Here is an 18,916-nt window from a genome sequence, read left to right on the forward strand (position 1 = left end):
CCGCAGCTCGTCCTGTGCGCCATAGCAGAAACATCAAATCCCATCAAAATGGCCCAACGCGTCCACCGAGTCACCATGTTCAAGCTCCCCAACAAGGAGCACCAGGAAAAGCTCCTGGCCCTCTACAAAACCGTCAGAGATACAAGCACAAAGGTGACAAAACCTCACTTTCCGGCCCATCCCATCTAAAACCTCACACAGCACAGCCATGAAAATATCTCTCCAGCACAAAGCATAGCACAGCACAGCACAGCATAGAGCAAACGGGCTAACTCGACCAAAAACAGGATGGCAAGCCCTACATTCTCAGCATGGCCGTCGGCGCCTGTGAGCCCGACCAGCGTTCTCAGGGCTACGATTTCGCCGCCAAGTTTGAGTTTGCCAGCCTGGAGGACATGCGGTTCTACGACGACGAGTGTCCCGCGCACCAGGCCCTGAAGGCGGCCGCTCGCGACCTGGATGTCGGAGGACTGATGACAATCTACTTCAAGGAACTGCTCACGGGAGGCATCTAAGTCATTGAAAGACACAAAAAGAGGGGGAGACGGGGGAAAACGATAGCGAAAAGCTACTTACTGTTCACCCACGTTGTCCATGCTTGGAATTCTATAAGCACTTGCACGGCAATATCTAAAATATGCCATTTTAGACCTTAGAATCAAAAGCCTCCCCAAAAAAACTAATAGTAAAAAACACTAATGAAAACTTTATATATTAAGAGGCGGGTGTCTTGATTACATTATCATTGCATGATTATATTTGTACCTGAGTATCGATGAAGGACGCCAATGCTTATTAAATGCATGCAACACATTTTGCCAAGAAAAATAAAACACTTGCAGCACTAGGCATTTGGGAATAGAAGCACAAGGGGCAAACTGATTGCTACTGCCACACGCCACATCTCTTCGCATTACATCATCTTGACCTCCCAGTCCTACCACTGCCACGTCAAAAAGATGCCAAGGCAGAATACCTATAGTTAACCAATAAAAGAAGTAAAAGAAGAGTATTAGCAAAACTCCCATTCCCAATCTCATTCTTCTCAATCATCCATTTACAGCCAACAATGGACCCTCCCGACTCCTATCTCACGCCCCTCTCCAAGCTCCGCATCTCTAAACACCAAATTCCAGCTCACAACCTCATCCCCAACTCGTCCCTCCACTCCAAGCCCCTCATCATCTACCACTCCGCCTTTGTCCCTGCAGACGCCTCCGCGGACCGGATCGAATCGCACGTCTGCAAGATTGGCGTCGTCACCCCGCAATGGCGCTATACAATGTATGACACCACGCACTTCCACAGTACAACTCACGAGGTGCTGTGCGTCACGGCCGGCCGTGCGAGGCTCTGTTTTGGAGGCGAGCACAACCCTGGGCGTGTAGAATCCGTCGTCGGGCGAGGAGATGTGATTGTAGTTCCTGCAGGCGTGGGCCACCGTCTGCTTGATGACATGGATGGCGATCATTTTTTGATGGTTGGATGCTACCCAAATGGTGCCAACTGGGACATGTGCTACGGCAGCCAAGATGAAGAGTCCAAAATAAGCAACATCAAGAATCTACCCTGGTTTAGCAAGGACCCCATCTATGGTGACCAAGGGCCCGTGTTGAATACGTGAGCTATCTTTGGAACACAGACAACCTGGCGTTGCCACTGAATGGTTCTCAGCTTATATCAGAGGAGGAGGTGCATTCGAAGACGCCTGTTTTATACCCCTTTTATGCTCTCCTATGCGAGAGGAATACGTGGGAGAAATAAACTAAAAGAAAAGACTTCATATCATACATTGACGTGACCGCTCGTCCCCCAGGAAGCCAAAGCCGTAACACCAGACAACAAACCCCAAATTGCAACCCCATGACCAAATTGTTTCAACAAAAAAAAGAAAAAAAAAAAAAAAAAAAAAAACAAGAAGGTGAAGAAAAAAAAACGAAACGGACCGAGAAATGAGTAAAATAAAGTAAAAACAAGCACACTGTGTAGCAAGATATATCATAGGTAAGCAGAACAATGGGGAAAGAATCTCAGCAAATGTCAGATTGATCATCTTGCATGAGTTGAACAGAAGAGGAACATGCCTCGCACGTATGTCGCACTTAGGAAGTAAACAACTGTAATGTGGTGATCCAAATGGTTAGAGCCAGCTTATGCTGTCTGTCGGGCACTGCCCATGCTAATCATTTCCGTCTCTGAGTCATTCCCACGCTTTGAAAACCGGCCTCCTTCTGATCTCGACCTTATTCTCGTAAGAGGCGCAGGGTGCCTTTCCAGAGTGAAAAAAGTGGCAACAACCATAGCTGAACAAACACAGGCCATAATCTTGATCTCCTCAGCATATGCTCCAGCATAGACGGTCTTAACTAGATCTCGCTGGTCGATGGGTAGTTGCAGTCCTGATAACGGCGATCGATGAAGACTTTCAAGCTGTGGTTCGGTCAAGTGTCCTTCTAAATATCGGTTAACGTGAATGTTAAATATGACTGTGCAGATGGAGAGCCCTATGCTGCCCCCCAACACTCGGGCCTGAGCAATGGCGCCCTGTGCGGTAGCCTTCTCACTTGACTCGGCTGTAGAGATGCTCGTCATGATGGTCGTTGCAGAAAAGCAGAGGCCAACTCCTAATCCGAACAATGCCTGATACACGTACTGAGACGGCTGTGTACTGTTTTCTCTTGACTGCGTTGTCATCAATCCGAGCCCTATAAGCTGGAGACAAGATGACGCAATGAGTGTATATGAAGTGTTATTCTGCCGGTTAGATATTGCTCCGCCCAGAAAGGATCCGATCGCGCAAGCGCAAAGAAGTGGGAACAGGTGAATGCCGGCTATGAGAGCATTGTCTCCATTGACGATTTGGAATCGCTCCGGTATAACAATTGTGAGAGAAATGTATGAAAATCCCGTGAGAAGAGTAAGTCTGCATCACCACGTCAAGACTTATTCAGGGGTACACGAAAATGGAGCTCTTACATGAGACCTGAAGCATAGACCCTGCTCAGCATCAAACGAATTGGAAATATTGGCTCAATATGACGATGCCTCTTCGAATCTAGAATCAGCTCCCAGCATATAAATGCAATGCAGCTCAAGCCGGATATGACAAAGGCTAAGATGATTATCGGATGAGACCATGCAAACGTCTGAGAGCCAGCCTGTTGAATGGCAAAGACAAGCAGGGATGAGCTGCAAAGCAGAGTAGCGCCACCGAAAAAGTCAATACTGGTAAATGCCTCCCAGGACAGCAAGTGAGAGACCTCCTCCTGAGGCCAAAAGCTTGTAATAGCGAGGATAGAAACCAGTCCAAAGGGGATGCTGCGGTCACAAACACGAACAGTAATTTAGCACAGGTCAAGGGGAGTTGACATGATCTTGAACTCACTTGAGGTTGAAAAGCCACCTCCAGTCAGATAGCCTTGAAATCAGACCTCCAAGGAGAGGGCCCAGAATAAAGGCGACAGCAAGCGTTGCTCCGATCAAGGCTCCCATCAGACTAGGGCGGTGGACAGGGCCGACTTCGACAAGGGCTATTTGCGTCAAACTGTATAATCCTGATGCTCCTATGCCTTGAAATGCACGACAAACGATGCTAAGAGGCTTGTGTCACTAACTCCTTTCGTTCTTTGCGGTGGAGGGAACGTCGGTCACAAAATACGTACAGTGCAGCCATATTCTTAGCGTTGGCACAGCCCAAAGAAAATCCAGAGAAAATGACCCAGCAAAGAGCGAGAATGTTCTTTCGTCCATATATATCGCTCATTTTCGAGATGCAGACGGCGAATCCTAATGAACCTTGTTAGAGTGGACTATTTCTCTAGGCCTGGTAGCATGATTCGAACCCATGTATGTCAACAAATACGCCAATATGACCCACGGCGCATTGACAAAGTCACCCAGGTCATTTGATATCGTGACCAAAGAGGTAGATACGATCGACGTATCGAGGGTCGAGATTAAAAGACCATTAAGCAGCCTGTCATCGTTAGAATTAGAGTGTAGATGAGAGATGAGCCATACGTTACGACTAAGACCACCTGTTGCAAGCCCTTGACCTGCTGCGACCTTCCATAGCCAAATTTTGAGCGAGAGGCCTCGTCATCTATAGAGTTGGAAGTTTGTGATCCTGTCCCCATCTGGCCCAGAGATGGGTTCGGATAAGAGAGCGACACACGATACTCTGTTGCCATGCTTTCGAGAAGTGCCTGCTTTCTCTCGATTTCAGGCGATCGATTCCTTGCAAAAAGGGGAGGGATAAAGACAATCAAGAATGGGGAGCTTTTACGGTTTAAAGTCCTCAAGCTGGCTGTTGACAGCTACTTTGCAAGGAGAAGAAAGAGCCAAGCGAGATGATTTCGGTAGATTTTGGTGATAGAGCGGCTTGGGCTATCGCCGCACGGCTCGATAAGCTGCAAGGAAGGAGCTGCCCGCCACGATTTCAGAGCAATATGAGACAAGACGCGACCTGATGGTGGAACTATCGATATCACAGTTTTCTCAGCACTAAAAACCAATCTTAGACCGCAGACTATCCATGAATCAGACTTCGTTTTGCGCCGATTACTACTCCCACGATAGACCACGCGCAGCCATGGCGGTCCTGGGACAGAGAAAGCCGTGGGAGCCGAAGTCAGACATAGTCGTGCTGAGACAGGTCGGCGAGTCGGGGCGATGGACGACGGCCGCTGCTCCAGAAGAGGGACCTCAGTGAATATGTATCCGAAACATTTCTGGCCTCGGTTGCACCTGTGCGGCTCATGGAGCTCTACGCACGTTACCCGTGTCCTACAGCAGAGGCGTAACCAAGATGGCTGGCATGAGGGTGTGCATATGCTGATGGATGGGATCTATTCTAGGTGCCATTGCAGCGGCTATGTGCCATGCGCCATGCGGTTTGTTGGGATGCTTCGAGCCTTCTCTCGCTCTGCACTCGACGAACAGCATTATACGAGCAAATGGCCCTGGAAGCAGATGGTTTGACGGGTAGCGGGAACAGTTATTGACTTGAGTGACACTGTCGTATGGTCCTGGGGCAAGTTTTCATCTCGGCTTTTCTGGTATATGTCGCGATGTTATACCGCTAGAGAAACGGCGAGTGCGCAGGCAGCATCGAAACTTGGCTAGTTTTTGACGCCCGGCACCGAGCCGTTCGTTTGCAGCCGGGTTACACCTCATCTTCCTTCAGCCAGTCAGGCGTATGAGACGTGAGAGCACTTGAGTAAGCAAGTAGCGATCGACTACTGGATGAGTCTGTGGTACGCGGGTCAACGTTTCATCGTACGAGGATCTGGACCAGCATACGGCCGCTTAAGCCGCATCGCAAGAGATCTGGCGGCTGAAATGGACAAGATACTGCATTAAACCGATGGCATGGGGGAGAAGAGAACTTCTCGGCTTTGTCATGCCAGCATGTTGTCCGTTTGTCCCTCTCATCTCTTTCTGGCTCCTGGGCGTTATATCAGAAGACCTCCCTCCATGGAACTGGCTAACTAGTCTAGATAATACACTAGCACGAGGAGGAATTCAGTGATTATCGGAAGTCTACAGAGGCCTAATAGACATCGATCCAAAGACGCCGTTAGATACTCTCTCGGCTTAGCCGTTCCTGTGTCACCAGGTCACGGGAGCTAGGAAAGCGGTCGAGTCACAACACAGTCCATCATTCCTTGGTAGATGCACTTGGACGGTTATAGTCCTCAACATTTCAATCCATTGGTGCGCCCCCTATATTTGACCAGGCAGCAGCGGACAATGCTGCCTCAAAGTATTGGTCGAAGGGAGCAGCTTCAAGCACTGTGCTCAGCAGTCGGATATACTATGAAGGCGCGTTTAATCGAATGTTCTCATTCATAAAAGACAAAATTGCGAAATGGAAGCCGGAATGCTACATATGGAGCTCCATAAGAAATGCTGCTTTTATCCGATGGTGGAGCTCGCAGACGCTGAAGGTTTATAGTTTCTATATTCATCCGACCAACCGGCTCCACGGCTACGGGCCCTGCGAGCCTCATCTGAGGGGCACTGAACGGGGAGCTGCGCAATCGATGCTTGTTTCCGTAGCTGTTTTCAGCTTCGATGCAATCTTGGGGCGCTCTAGCTTTGGTGCCAATTCACGCTGCCGGCCACCACATTCTTCCATCAGTGTTCATTCGCCAATACAATACCATATGCTTGACTTCGTGCCGCCAATGTTCTGCAAGGGCTTCATATTGAACGCGCTCCCTATAACGATCTGACTTGCTTTTTGTAGTCCAGTCATATTTGATACGGTCTTTCGTGGAAGCGTTTTATTTAGTTGACAAACCAAATCTGTCATCCAGGGCGTTCATCTCGAAGTCATATCTCAGGTCGAAATATCTATTGTCGTGCGAGATTCGAACCCCGTCCTTATTTCAGCTTTGTACTGTTGATATAACACAAGCCAACCATCTATTTACGTTATTGTGCTCCCTGTCTCTCTTTTGCCCCTTATCGAGATGTCCCAGCAGTGGGATATCAACTCATCACACGGCAACATTGGCCAACTAGTACGCAGGCCAAATGCCTGTACCCGAACCATCTTCTACTGTCGGCTTACAAGACCTTTTGACCGCAACTTCTCTAGGCGCGTGGACGTCACCAAGTCCTAGAATTAGCTGCACTGTTGAGCAAATTTGGCATGAATATGGCTCGTCTCTTGTTGAAGCCAGCCATATGCGGCGTGGCGACCTGAACATCAGGGGCTATCCAAATCAGATATTCCCTTTTCGACTCTGAGATGCTCTCAAGTATAACATCCTTATGAACTAATCATTGCAATTAACTACTGAATCATATCAGACAAGTATTGAGAGCATCCTCGCAATTGCTTGAGATACACCTCTTAACAAACCAGGCTCGATGGTATACCAGCTGTCACTCCGAAGGGCTTTTCACAAGACTATCTAAGAAATATCCCGACTCATTGGAAATCCAGCTACTCTTTTCAGCCTCTCATGTCAAGGCAATCTTCCTATTGGTTGATCGAATACCCCAGACGCAAATCTTCAGGATCACTTCGTTCCTTTCGGCAATTCCTGCGAACTCTTCCTTGCAGAAAGCTTGATGCTGTACGGAGCGTGACGGATGAGCTTAATCAAAGCTGGTGAAATCAGCTCTGTAGGCATTCCTTTCGTCTGTTCTTAGCGCCCCGATACTACCTGTTCCACATGTAGGAGCATGGGCCTGCTTCCTGCAGGATTCCCACCCAACACCACTAATTGTCTCATGGGGCATCGACACCTTCACAACTCTTGTCCCCGTGACGGCCCGTTTCCAGATTAGTAGCTACGCCCCGGGTCAACTCGGCGGCCCTGTGCAGATAAAGCTAAAGCTAACAACTCACATGTCTCCACGCCTATTCGTCACCGTACGGTTGTTTGCCGCCATTCAGATTGCTGTTTGCAGCATGCCCCGGAACTTTCAATCAATTCTCTGGGGGCAAACTTTACAAGCGCCTAATCTCCTTAGGCTGTGACTTTTGCAATATCACCAACGTCATTATAAGGCGGAAAGATATACCTATGTTCAGATTCACACGGCGAGGTGTTGGTACTTGGCCAACATGGAGCTGTGATTCCGTGACGCAGGCTTTGTAAACCAAATCTCAAGAACCTCTTCTTAGAGTATAAAGTCTTTCAATGAACCCCCTATTGAAGACTTTTGACCTATTGTCCACTCCAAGTCCTTCAAGACTTGTTCCATTGTATAATCCCCACTACCAGGTGCGAAAGCGAGCTCATTTCTGCCGCTCCACCTCCTCTCAACACAGTTCTTCGTAAACTTTTATACACATACGCAAAAAGACGAACAAGTGCCTTGAAATACGGATAGTTGATAAACTACAGACTACCAATTGCATTCATCAGCATGGATGACATTGCTATTGTTGGTTTGGCACTGCGCTTCCCGGGCGATGCAAATTCCTCGCAAAGACTGTGGGATGTGCTAGAGCGAAAGGAATCGCAGTGGTCGGAGTTTCCTGAAGATCGTTTCAATATTGATGGCTACTATCACCCAAACAGTCAGAGGTTGGGAAGTGTATGTTTCTACTTGGCTTCTTCGAGCTGTCATAATGTGCTCCACTGACCCCATTGCAGATCTCATTCAGGGGAGCGCATTTCTTAAAGGACGATGTCAGTGCATTTGATGCTACGGTAAGAATACAAGAATCATCCAATACTTTTGGCAGGCACATACTCACAGATAAAAACAAGTTCTTTTCGATCCCAACAGAGGAAGCGAACGCAGTCGACCCCCAGCAGCGGATGCTCCTTGAGATTTCGTACGAAGCTCTCGAAAATGGTGCGCATGATCCAAAGTCAAGACCGTCACTTACATTAACAGCAAAAGCTAACATGGCTTCTGACCTCTAGCTGGCATTCGAAAAGAAGATATTGATGGTACCAATGCTGCAGTGTACGTGGGATCCTTTGTGAAAGGTAAGCAAGCATCAAACATTGAGCCGTCTGAGCGGCGTTTAAGGATCACTATGCTAACGACATTGAACCATCAGACTACGAATATATCAGCCTCCGTGACCCAAATTGGACGCCACGATATGCCGCAACGGGAAACGGAACCGCAATTATGTCAAATCGCATATCCTACTTCTTCAATTTACACGGTCCTAGCATGACTGTCGACACTGGCTGCAGCTCAAGCCTCGTTGCAGTTCATCTAGCTGCGCAGAGCCTTCGAACAGGAGAGACATCCCTAGTAAGACCAATTGACTTGAGACACTGTAGCTCCAGATCTGACTTGTATACTACTAGGCTCTGGCTGCTGGAACAGGCATGATATTGACTCCAGAGACAATGCTTCCGATGACAGCGCTGAGCTTGCTAAGTCCAGACGGGAAATGTTTCACATTTGATTCTCGAGCGAATGGCTATGGCCGAGGCGAAGGCGTTGGAGTTGTAGTCATGAAGCGCCTGTCAGATGCCATCCGTGACAACGACACCATCCACGCTGTCATGCGGGCCAGTTCTGTAAATCAAGACGGGCGCACCAAAGGTGTGTTTATAAGGGCTTACTATCATCATCTTCTCTGACAAAATAAAAGTTTTAATGAGTTACTAGGTATTACTTTTCCTAACGGAGATGCTCAGCTTGCCAATATCCGTGCGGTCTACGCTTCGGCTGGCCTGGATTTCAATCAGACTGGCTACATCGAGTGCCATGGCACAGGAACGCAGGCAGGCGACTGTCAAGAACTCCAAGCCATCTCCAAAACTATTGCTTCTGTCCGCTCTGCCAACAATCCGATACTAGTCGGCTCGGTGAAGACGAATATCGGCCATCTTGAAGGCGCAGCCGGCATTGCGGGCTTGATCAAGGGAATCTTGACTTTGGAACGTGGTCGCATACCTCCAAATATCAATTTTGAAAAAGGAAATCCTAATATCGACTTTGTAAATTGGAAAGTCAAGGTAATTACAATTTTTCCACCCAATGCCACACGACTATGTTCAATTACTAAGTCAACTCAAGGTCCCATTAGAAATGCTCGATTGGCCTATTCCTGGCATTCGTCGTGTAAGCGTCAATTCTTTTGGCTTTGGTGGTTCCAATGCCCATGTTATCTTGGATGAAGCTCCTGGCTATTTCTTAGAGAAAAAGCTAACGGCAAACCACTCATCTATGGATATTACATCCCTGGGGCACGATAGAGATTTGGACCAAAAACGGCAAGAAGTGCGACTGTTTTGTTACTCAGCAAGTGACAAACCAGGCGTGTCTCGTGTAATGGATTCACACCTCCCGACTCTTGAATCGGTTCAACAAGACACTGATAAATACTTGCTCAACTACTCATACACCCTCGGTTGTCGTCGATCAAATCTGGAATGGAAAGGATACATTGTGGCTGCATCTGTGGCTGAACTTGTAAACAAGATGCGAGATTTTGATGCTACTTGTGCGACTCGTTCGTCGTTAAAGAAGCAGCCTAAGCTAGGCTTCGTTTTTTGCGGCCAGGGTGCCCAGTGGGCACAGATGGGTAAAGATCTTTTGCCATTCAACGCATACGCTACCAGTCTCCGGGAGGCGAGCTGTTTCATACAGATTGCCCTCGATTCCCGATTTGACCTTTTTAAAGAGATATTTAGAGGGGCAGATAGCACACGTATATCTGATCCTGAAATCTCACAGCCTGCGACAACAGCTCTTCAGATTGCGCTTGTAGATCTACTTCGATCTTTTGACGTCAAGCCCAGTTATGTGTTTGGTCACTCTTCGGGCGAGATTGCCGCCGCCTATGCCTCTGGGGCTATATCAAGATATGACGCATGGAAAATTGCCTATTACCGTGGACTTGCTGCGGCCAGCCTTCCGGCCAGAGCTCCGAAGCTCATAGGACGCATGATGGTTGTTGGAATGTCAGCTGAAGAAGCATCAGCATATCTCGTCAAAGCTAATAAGTCTGCGCAAGTTGCCTGCGTTAACAGTCCCCGATCAGTTACAATTTCTGGCCAAGCCGATGCCATCGAGTCTATCGCGAGCGAATTGCGCCAAAGGAACATCTTCACCAAGGTCCTTAATGTTTCAGTTGCTTACCATTCCTCTCACATGAAGATTGTTGAGCACGATTATACTGACTCTCTCGAAGACATTGTCGCTAACAAGTGTTTCGAGGGAGTCAAAATGATATCTTCTGTTACTGGCAAACAGGTTATGGGCAGTGAGCTAAATGCTCGGTATTGGGCAAATAATATGATCTCTCCTGTTCAATACGTTTCAGCCGTTCAGTCGCTGATAAGCGTCCCAGCAAATGTCCGTCCAGATGTATTGATAGAGCTTAGTCCCACTGCAGCCCTTCGATCGCCCACAGCTGATATCCTCGCTACTATTAGTGGTGCTTCGAACCTCAGCTACCACTCAGTTCTTGAACGAAAGCAAAACGGGAGCGTGACAGTGCTCAGCCTCCTTGGTTCTTTGTGGTCCAGAGGATATCCTGTTAACATGAGAAACGTCGTTTCAAAGGGCTATCAACAGACTTCTTTGAGGTGTCTCTCATATTTACCCTCATACTCATGGAACCACAGCAAGAAATACTGGCATGAGGCCGAACTGAGTCTTGAGAGCCGTATGAGAGAGCACCCTCGAATGGACCTTATTGGAGCCAGGGTAATAGATTCTATTGTGCCCTTTGAACCAAGGTGGCGCGGGTTCTTGCGTATCTCGGAAAATCCCTGGATTCGAGACCACCAGGTGCAAAAGACAGTAGTCTACCCGGCTTCAGGCATGATCGCAATGGTTTTGGAGGGGGCAAAGCAATTGGCTCAGGATACACAAAATCTTTTGGGCTACGAGCTTATAGATATGAAGATTGAGAAAGCCTTGACTGTCCCCGATACGGCCTATGGGTTGGAAGTATCTCTCAACATCAAGGACGATCCAACCAGTGTAGTCGGCAATGGCAAGATTGGTGGAAAGTCGTTCACAATTTACTCCAGGCCCCAGGGTCGATCCTGGGACCGACACGCCAGCGGAAGTTTGCGTTTTCACTACAAGGTTGGAAATTGGCAGACTGTCTTTCAATCCTATGAAGAGCGTCATAGTGACATGAGCGACGTGTGCAAAGAATCGGTGATTCCACGCCAGCTTTACGAGCATCTTGACTCCATCGGAATGAACTACGGGCCTCTATTCCAGAATATTGTCGAAATTCGCAGAAACGGCAATCAGTGTGTGAGCAGGGTCAAAATTCCGGATACCAAATCCAAGATGCCTTGCAAGTTTGAGTATCCACACCTTATCCATCCAACTACTTTGGACTCAATGATTCATACTCTGTTGGCAGTCCAGTCGCTTCCAATGGTCCCAGTTTTCATCAAGAGCCTTCTTGTAACAGCAAACTTGGGCGATCCGGAATCCGGCAAAGACTTCACTGGCTATTCTACAGCCAATGTAACAGGCATTCGAAACGCGGAAGCAACCATTTTCATGAAACAGACGCGGAGGGATCAATCTTACGTTGTCATCGAAGGGCTACGTTTTATCGCCCTAGATAACCCATCAGTTGGTGAAGGAGGCTTCCTAGCCACCAACCGTAACCTCTGCAGCGAGATCACCTGGAACGAGGATGCAACTTTTGCTCGTCCCAGGTCGTATATCGAGCAAGTTACTCTTATGGCTCACAAATACGCAGGATTATCAATCCTTCAGATAGGCGGTGGCTATCAGCTGTCGCAGGCGACTCTCAAAGCCATCAGTCCGGGCCAAGACGTGGCCCCTCAGCTTTTGAGATACACAATTGTTGAGGTAGAAGGAGATGATGCTGCGTCTCAGGTGCTTGCCTCTCTTGAAGATACCCCGCTGCAAGGGTTCATTGAGAAGATATCCGATATGTCAAGCATCAGAAACGATTACCATTTGATTGTGGCTTGCGACAATACCAGGCTAGATACCGATACCTTGAAAGCGTACTTGAAAGATGACGGCTTGCTCTTGACGCGAGAGTTTGTCGTGGAAGAATCGCATGAAATGGGGACGTGTGAGGCCAGGCGTACATTCGGCGGTGAAACAATAGAACATGACACGAGAGATGATAAATTTCTGATCCACCACAACGAGAGCAAAGGCGAGATCATCTTTGAGGCTTATAGGAGTAACAAATCACTCCCATTAACAAGGCCTGTTGTCATTCTCATTCCACCAGAGATGAGCTTGGAGGTAAAAAGTTTTACCGATTCCATCAGAGGCCTCGAAGAAGCTAATGAGCTCTCTTTCGGTGTCTCTATCACCACTCTCGGTAAAGCACTGGAGAATCCAGCTACTCTCGCAGGCAAGGTGGTTATCTCGCTGCTTGAACTTTCAAGCTCTTCTCATTCTAAAGATCACTCCATATTCAACTGGAAAAAAGAAGACTTTGACAATTTTCATTTGCTGCAGATTCATGCTAGGAGCATGCTCTGGATTACTCGGGGGGCTCAGATGAGCTGCAAGAATCCTCGCGGATCGCCCATTGTCGGGCTTGTCAGGACTCTCATTTCTGAAGACTCCCTTAAATCGTTGGCTACTTTTGACCTGGCAGAGGAATCGAAGCTTGGTGATGCCGCCGTTGTGAAGAGCGTATTGCGCCTTCTTGATGTAGCCTTTGACACCAGATCGTCATCCATACAGGACACAGAGTTTGCCGAGAGTGACGGGAAAATCTTTATCCCTCGTCTCATTACAGTTCGGCCTATCAATCGTGTCATTGAGGATGAGATTTCGTCTTCGAGATTCTCTCAAAGGCCCTTCGCCGCTGGCTCAAGACTTGAGCTTACAATTAACAATCCTAGCATCGGCGAGGATAGTTTGTTTTTCGCTGAGTCTGAGCTACAGTATTTGAAATCGGACGAGGTTGAGGTTGCTGTCAAAGAAATGCCCCTGACTTTCGCGGATTTCGAGATCGCTCTTGGGAGAGCCAAAGAGTCGATTATAGGTCTAGACGTCAGGGGCCATGTTACTCGAGTTGGCAGTAAGGTCAAAGGGTTGTCTGTAGGCGACAGTGTTGTTGCCCTGGCTCCTGACGGCGCGATTCAGAACTTCTTGAGAGTCACTTCGCACTTCGTCAAACGTGTCGACACTGCTATTATCCCGAGCTTTCTTATCAGCGCCTATTTTGCCCTCGTTTACATCGGAAGAATTGAGAGAGGCCGCAAAGTATTGATTCAAGCCGGTGCCAGTGCCGTTGGGCTCGTTGCCGTCGATTTAGCTGTTGCCATTGGCGCTGAAGTCTTTGCTACCACTGTTGGCCCACACGTTGAGCGACAGCGAGAGATTTTAGAACGACATGGGGTACCGGAAGATCATGTCCTCGAAGTTGATTCTGGATTTTTTGTCGCTACTTTGCTAGGGGCTACTGATGGCAATGGTGTGGACTGCGTGTTTAATCCCACCATGGAAGCGTTTGACGCACAGTTTGACTGCGTTCGAAGATGTAAGTCATGATAGTTACGCTTTTCGAGCTCTGTCGTGGTTGTCTCATTTAGCTAACTTGGGTTATAGGCGGCAGCATTGTTCGACTCGCCAACAGTTCTATGGCTCCTACTTCGAGTCATATGCCACCAACATCAGTGACTGTTGTTAACTGGGATCTGCGTCAATTCCTCAAGGAAGACACAGCATTTGTGGCAGAGCTTTTTGACCTGGCGACCCAGTTCGTTGAGAGCGTCAATTACAAGCCTTCCTTGTCCACCGAGCTCAAGCAGTCATTTGATATCGGTGCAATGACAGATAGTCTATTGTATCTTCAGCAGACGCCTTATACTGGCTATGTTTCGCTGACTGTGGCCGAAAACAACTCAAGCACCGTTTCTGTGTTGAATCAAGATGCGACGAAGTCTCTCCAAGAGTCTCTCGATCCCGAAGGGACATACGTATTGGCAGGTGGTCTAGGAGGTCTTGGCAAGAGTATATCTAAACTGCTTGTAAGCAACGGTGCGAGGCACTTGGCATTCCTTTCGAGATCCGGTGCTTCGTCGGGTGCCTCAAAGGCGTTTGTTGAGAACCTTTGGCTAAAGGGAGTTGATGCGCGAGCCTATGCCGTGGATATCTGCGACGAAGCTTTTTTGAACGACTTTGTCAAAACAATTCTTACTTCAGAGATGCCGCCTATCAAAGGTGTGCTTATGTGCGCTGCTGTACTCAGGGATTCAGTCTTTGACAACATGACTTTTGATGACTGGAATGAGGCCATCACGCCAAAGACACACGGCTCCTGGAATCTATATCATTCAATGTCTGCTGCGGGACACGACCCCTTTTACATCTTCCTCGCCAGCTCATCCGGCGTTATCGGCAACCGTGGCCAGGCCAACTATGCCGCGGGTAACAGTTTCCAAGACTCATTTGCAAGATATCTACGACAGCAAGGGAAACATGCTGTGGCCATTGACCTTGGCCCAGTCCTGGGAGCCGGGATGCTGGCCGAAAACGAAGAAATATTGAATACGTTGCGCTCCAATGGTTTCTTTGGCATCCAGCATGAAGATTTCCTCACGGTCGTCAAGCATGCCATTACGGGTGAGATGGCGCCAGGAGTGCCTGTTCCTGCTCAGATAACTGTGGCGGTTGGCACAGGAGGTATTAATGCGCAGATTAACACCCCGGATGCTTACTGGACTCGTACAGCGCTGTATTCATACCTCAATTTGGTTGATATCCCTCCACCAAATCTACACGATGGCAACGGCGGAGCAAATAGAGACATGAAGTCTATGCTCAAAACAGCTGCGAGCATCGAAGAAGCAGCGTCTATTATCTGCGCCGGCATATCTGCCATGCTGGGCAAGGCGATGAACATGCTGCCTTCTGAGATTGATATGAATCAGTCATTGAATGCGTATGGTGTCGATTCCCTCGTGGCCGTCACGTTTCGGAACTGGATTTTGAATACCTATGGCGTGCAGCTGTCTGTGTTTGACATTCTCGGTGAGGCGCCCATGGTGGAAATGGCGAATACGATTGCGGAAAAGGGAGGGTATGGAGGAGTCAAGCCGGAGTGATGCTGGGAGGAGATTAAGGGAAGATCAGAGTAAGAATACAGGATATTGATTGTGACTTTGATGGTTGATGTTTTTGTTGTTCAGTGCTGTCAGTGAATTATTATCTCTGTGAAAAGTTACCTTAAAAAAAATGAATCAAGTCTAATATGAATTCGATGAAAAGATGAAACGAATTGTGCCAGTTTAATTGCCAATGTGTCTGAAGATGCAACAAGAGAGAAGAACAAAAAGAAATGTGCTGCGTAATCTGGGAATCGAACCCAGGGCTCCCCGACGTTGCTCGGATGGCAACGGAGAATTTTACCACTAAACCAATTACGCGTGTTTCTTGTTGAAAGATTTGAGCCTAATAGTGAAATATGAACATTTTGCAAAATCATCTTCAAGCTTCCTAGGTAGGTACGATATTTTCTTGCCATTGCCCGTATTTTGCTTCGTATACTTACGTCTTGTTTCTTCAAGTTGTTCAAGATCCTACTCGTCCCATACTGCCTCTATAACGCTCATCTTACAGTTTTCGACTCTTAGGACGCCCTAATAGTATGTTAGTAAATGATTACAACCCAGAGGAAAAACAATGCTAGAGAGAAAGGGGGGAGAAATATTGTCCCTCAACATACCTTGAAGTGAAATCTAGGGTCGGCAGCCTTGAATAGATCGCGGAACTCCTGCTCGTCTCGCTCTTGCGAGTTGAAGAGAACCCCCATGATCATATCTAGACTTCTCAGGAGCTTATCATCCCACAGAGTCTCTGACCCCGGTTCCCGGATGCAGTAATCGTTGATGACGATGCGGGATCCTGGCTTGAGTGCAGGAATGAGGCTTTTGAGAATTTTAACAGCATACGGCGTAGAATAGTTATGAAGAATCCATCGAAAGTAATAGACTAGCACTCTGTTAGCTTTTGTACTCGAGAGAGGGAATCGAGGCGACTGAATCAGGAAACAAGAGGTCGGCTCACCATCTGCGCCTTTGACAGGCTGCTCTTTAAAGAAGTCGTGAACTTGAAAGGAGAGCCTTTCTGCCACTGTTGGATCCTCGGAGACGGGCTTTGGGGCAGAATCCACCATTTCTTGCCTGTCTTGCACGATGAAGTTGACATTCTTCCATTTCTTTGCCAAAGCCTCCGATACAAAACCATGACTGCCGCCGATATCCACGAATGTGCCCCCACGCGCATCGACGTCTGAAAAGTCATAGTTGTCCACCAGGTGGCTGACTTCATAGCCCTCTCCGTGTGTGAAGCTTACCATGGCGCGAGCAAAGCGATCGGATTCAATAGGCTTCTTGGCGAGAGTCGCATACATGGGCTCTTTGCCTACTGTGTCGAAAGCATAATTGAACCCTGCATGAGTCGGCTCGACGGCCTCGGGGTGCCCTTTCAAGGCGTCTGGCACCTTGGCAGCGGCAGGAAAACAGCTGTCTGAGTTGAAGCCAACCCAGGCCTGAAGTGAAGAGTCTTGAGCTAGAACACGAGAATTGGCAGTGTGGGCAATGTATCCCGGAGATGGCTCGTAGAACATGTAGTTTGTCATAGCGTAGCGTAGAGTACGAGCAAGAAAGATTGGTTCCAGAGTAGTCTTGGACTGAAGTTCTTTCAACGAAATAGGGGCGTCCAAGGGGACGAGCTTAGCTATGTGATGTTAGTCGTGCTTCAATATTAAGGGTGAGTTGCCTTACCAAGCTGATAGCTGTTGATAAGTTGCAGACTCAAGCTGTCCAGATACTACCAAGTTGAGTCAGCACAGCAAAACGCAACAGGGTGAGAAATTCTGCTACTAACACTCCATGCACTAAATCTCACACTCTCTCGAGGGCCCCTAACGAGGTTTGCCAGCTCATTCGTGGCGAAGACAATCTTCTGGCGGCTCTCCTGAATCTCGTCGGGCAAGTGGGGGAAATCGAGAGGAGCGTCTACATGAAAACTCGGTTGAGTGATGCCGTGCTCTTTGAGATATGTTTCCAACTTTTCTGTTTCAACGCGGATAATTTCGGCCAGCACTCCCATGCGAGGCTCTTGGGATGCTGCTGCGCTTGTTGTGCGCTGACCAGCAGCCGTAGCCGAACCGTTACGTTCGTTAGACGGGATACTGAGTTTCGCCATGGTGGTTGACAGTTGGAGTTGCTGTGTGGAGACAGAGTTAGAGGAACTGTATGAGCTGAAGATATGATGGGAAAGTTTGTAGCAAGACGTGTTTGTAGATAATGAGACAAGTCAGTATGGCTTCAACCTGAGAGATTTGAAGGCTATTAAAGTTATATCACGCTGGTGATGGCTCCTCGTCCTCAGGTGGGCTTATTCTGATCAACTTCGGAATTGGTGTCGTATTCTCCGATGCGCGCCTCGGAACGTGAACTTGCAACGGTTCAATACCCACTCCGATCTGCAAATTTGCGGAAGAACTGAAGTTGCCGCCAAAAGGATGTAGTTTGCGGCAACTCAAAGCAATGGGCCTTTACATTGAGTGAAGGATGGGCCGTTGATGGCCAGCTCCATGAGGAGAACGCTGTTGGTTCTCCAATTGTCAGGATGGAGCGCCCGAAGAGACCGAAAGTCCGAACTGCGGCTCTAACACCTATTACTCAAAGGAGAAATTGAGAGTTGCTGTACCTTGTTCTGACACTGCTTATCAAATAATGCACGCTTCAAATCTCATTGGGCCGTCTGGGGAGTAAGCTGAGAAGCAGGGGAGTATAAGCCAGAGTTTCCAAGAGCAGCGGATCATGTATCTGCGGCAGCCTCGCAGGTTAGGAGAGTGTGGCCGCATGATTTGTGAGGAAACTGGAGGACCCTTGCAATACTGGCTGCGTCTGAGTAGTGGTACAAGAGATTGACAGCACATCACCATAGCTTTTGGGTGTTGCTTTGACTGGTGCTGCAACACGCCGCAAACAGATCGATCCACTTCTTCCCATCCATGTCATGCGTAGAGAGACAAGGATCAGGGATCCAGACGAAGCAGCCGCCACAATAGAGCAGCATAATTGACGCAGCGGGTTTGGGGGGGTTGCGTAATCCAGCAGAAAAGAAGAGGATGGTGTTGCAAGGGTTGAAAGAAAAACCGGCAACTAGTTTTAGAAAGATGAGAAAGTATGTACTCTGTACTTACAAGCAGTTCTGTGTTATAGCTAAGCAGATTTCTTCGGCGCCAGAGTTGGAAAGAGTTCTGTCGATGCGTCTGCTGTTCGATGCGTCTGCTGTATGAGGAGAACAACAGCAATCTAATGTGTCGTATTTCCTCCTTTGTCGTTCTTCTGTTTTCGTCAAGCCGTGCTCCAGGTAAACGGTTTGGTGTCTCTAGACAATGAGAAATCTTCTTGTCTTGCCAGAATCGTTGTCTGTCCTGTAGTCACGTTAAGCAACTAGAGAGACACAACGCAACGATGCAAGATTGAGTTCTCGG

At 48.1% G+C, this 18,916-nt stretch overlaps 5 protein-coding genes across 5 annotated transcripts; 3 read left to right on the forward strand and 2 right to left on the reverse strand.

The window, feature by feature from the left end:
• Positions 1–48: 48 nt before the first annotated feature.
• Positions 49–515, forward strand: TGAM01_v209975 (hypothetical protein; the record flags this gene model as incomplete). Its single annotated transcript, XM_024550684.1, has 2 exons — positions 49–153; positions 288–515. The coding sequence occupies 2 exons, from the start codon at positions 49–51 to the stop codon at positions 513–515; spliced, it is 333 nt and encodes a 110-aa protein (XP_024404560.1).
• Positions 516–1,069: 554 nt separating this feature from the next.
• Positions 1,070–1,624, forward strand: TGAM01_v209976 (cupin domain-containing protein; the record flags this gene model as incomplete). Its single annotated transcript, XM_018810714.1, has 1 exon — positions 1,070–1,624. One exon carries the CDS (start codon positions 1,070–1,072, stop codon positions 1,622–1,624), a length of 555 nt encoding a protein of 184 aa, XP_018656087.1.
• A 527-nt stretch (positions 1,625–2,151) lies between these two features.
• TGAM01_v209977 (hypothetical protein) lies at positions 2,152–2,592 on the reverse strand (the record flags this gene model as incomplete). The annotated part of the gene is made up of 1 exon (XM_018810903.1): positions 2,152–2,592. One exon carries the CDS (start codon positions 2,590–2,592, stop codon positions 2,152–2,154), a length of 441 nt encoding a protein of 146 aa, XP_018655891.1.
• Positions 2,593–7,887: 5,295 nt separating this feature from the next.
• TGAM01_v209978 (hypothetical protein) lies at positions 7,888–15,512 on the forward strand (the record flags this gene model as incomplete). The annotated part of the gene is made up of 9 exons (XM_024550685.1): positions 7,888–8,058; positions 8,118–8,174; positions 8,235–8,322; positions 8,394–8,459; positions 8,534–8,736; positions 8,793–9,033; positions 9,100–9,449; positions 9,511–13,945; positions 14,014–15,512. 9 exons carry the CDS (start codon positions 7,888–7,890, stop codon positions 15,510–15,512), a joined length of 7,110 nt encoding a protein of 2,369 aa, XP_024404561.1.
• Positions 15,513–15,986: 474 nt separating this feature from the next.
• Positions 15,987–17,616, reverse strand: TGAM01_v209979 (O-methyltransferase; the record flags this gene model as incomplete). The annotated part of the gene is made up of 4 exons (XM_024550686.1): positions 15,987–16,046; positions 16,133–17,145; positions 17,193–17,238; positions 17,296–17,616. 4 exons carry the CDS (start codon positions 17,614–17,616, stop codon positions 15,987–15,989), a joined length of 1,440 nt encoding a protein of 479 aa, XP_024404562.1.
• Positions 17,617–18,916: the final 1,300 nt, after the last annotated feature.

Source organism: Trichoderma gamsii (genome assembly GCF_001481775.2).
Source record: "Trichoderma gamsii strain T6085 chromosome Unknown Scaffold_54.2, whole genome shotgun sequence".
In the NCBI taxonomy this organism is placed as follows: Eukaryota; Fungi; Ascomycota; class Sordariomycetes; order Hypocreales; family Hypocreaceae; genus Trichoderma; species Trichoderma gamsii.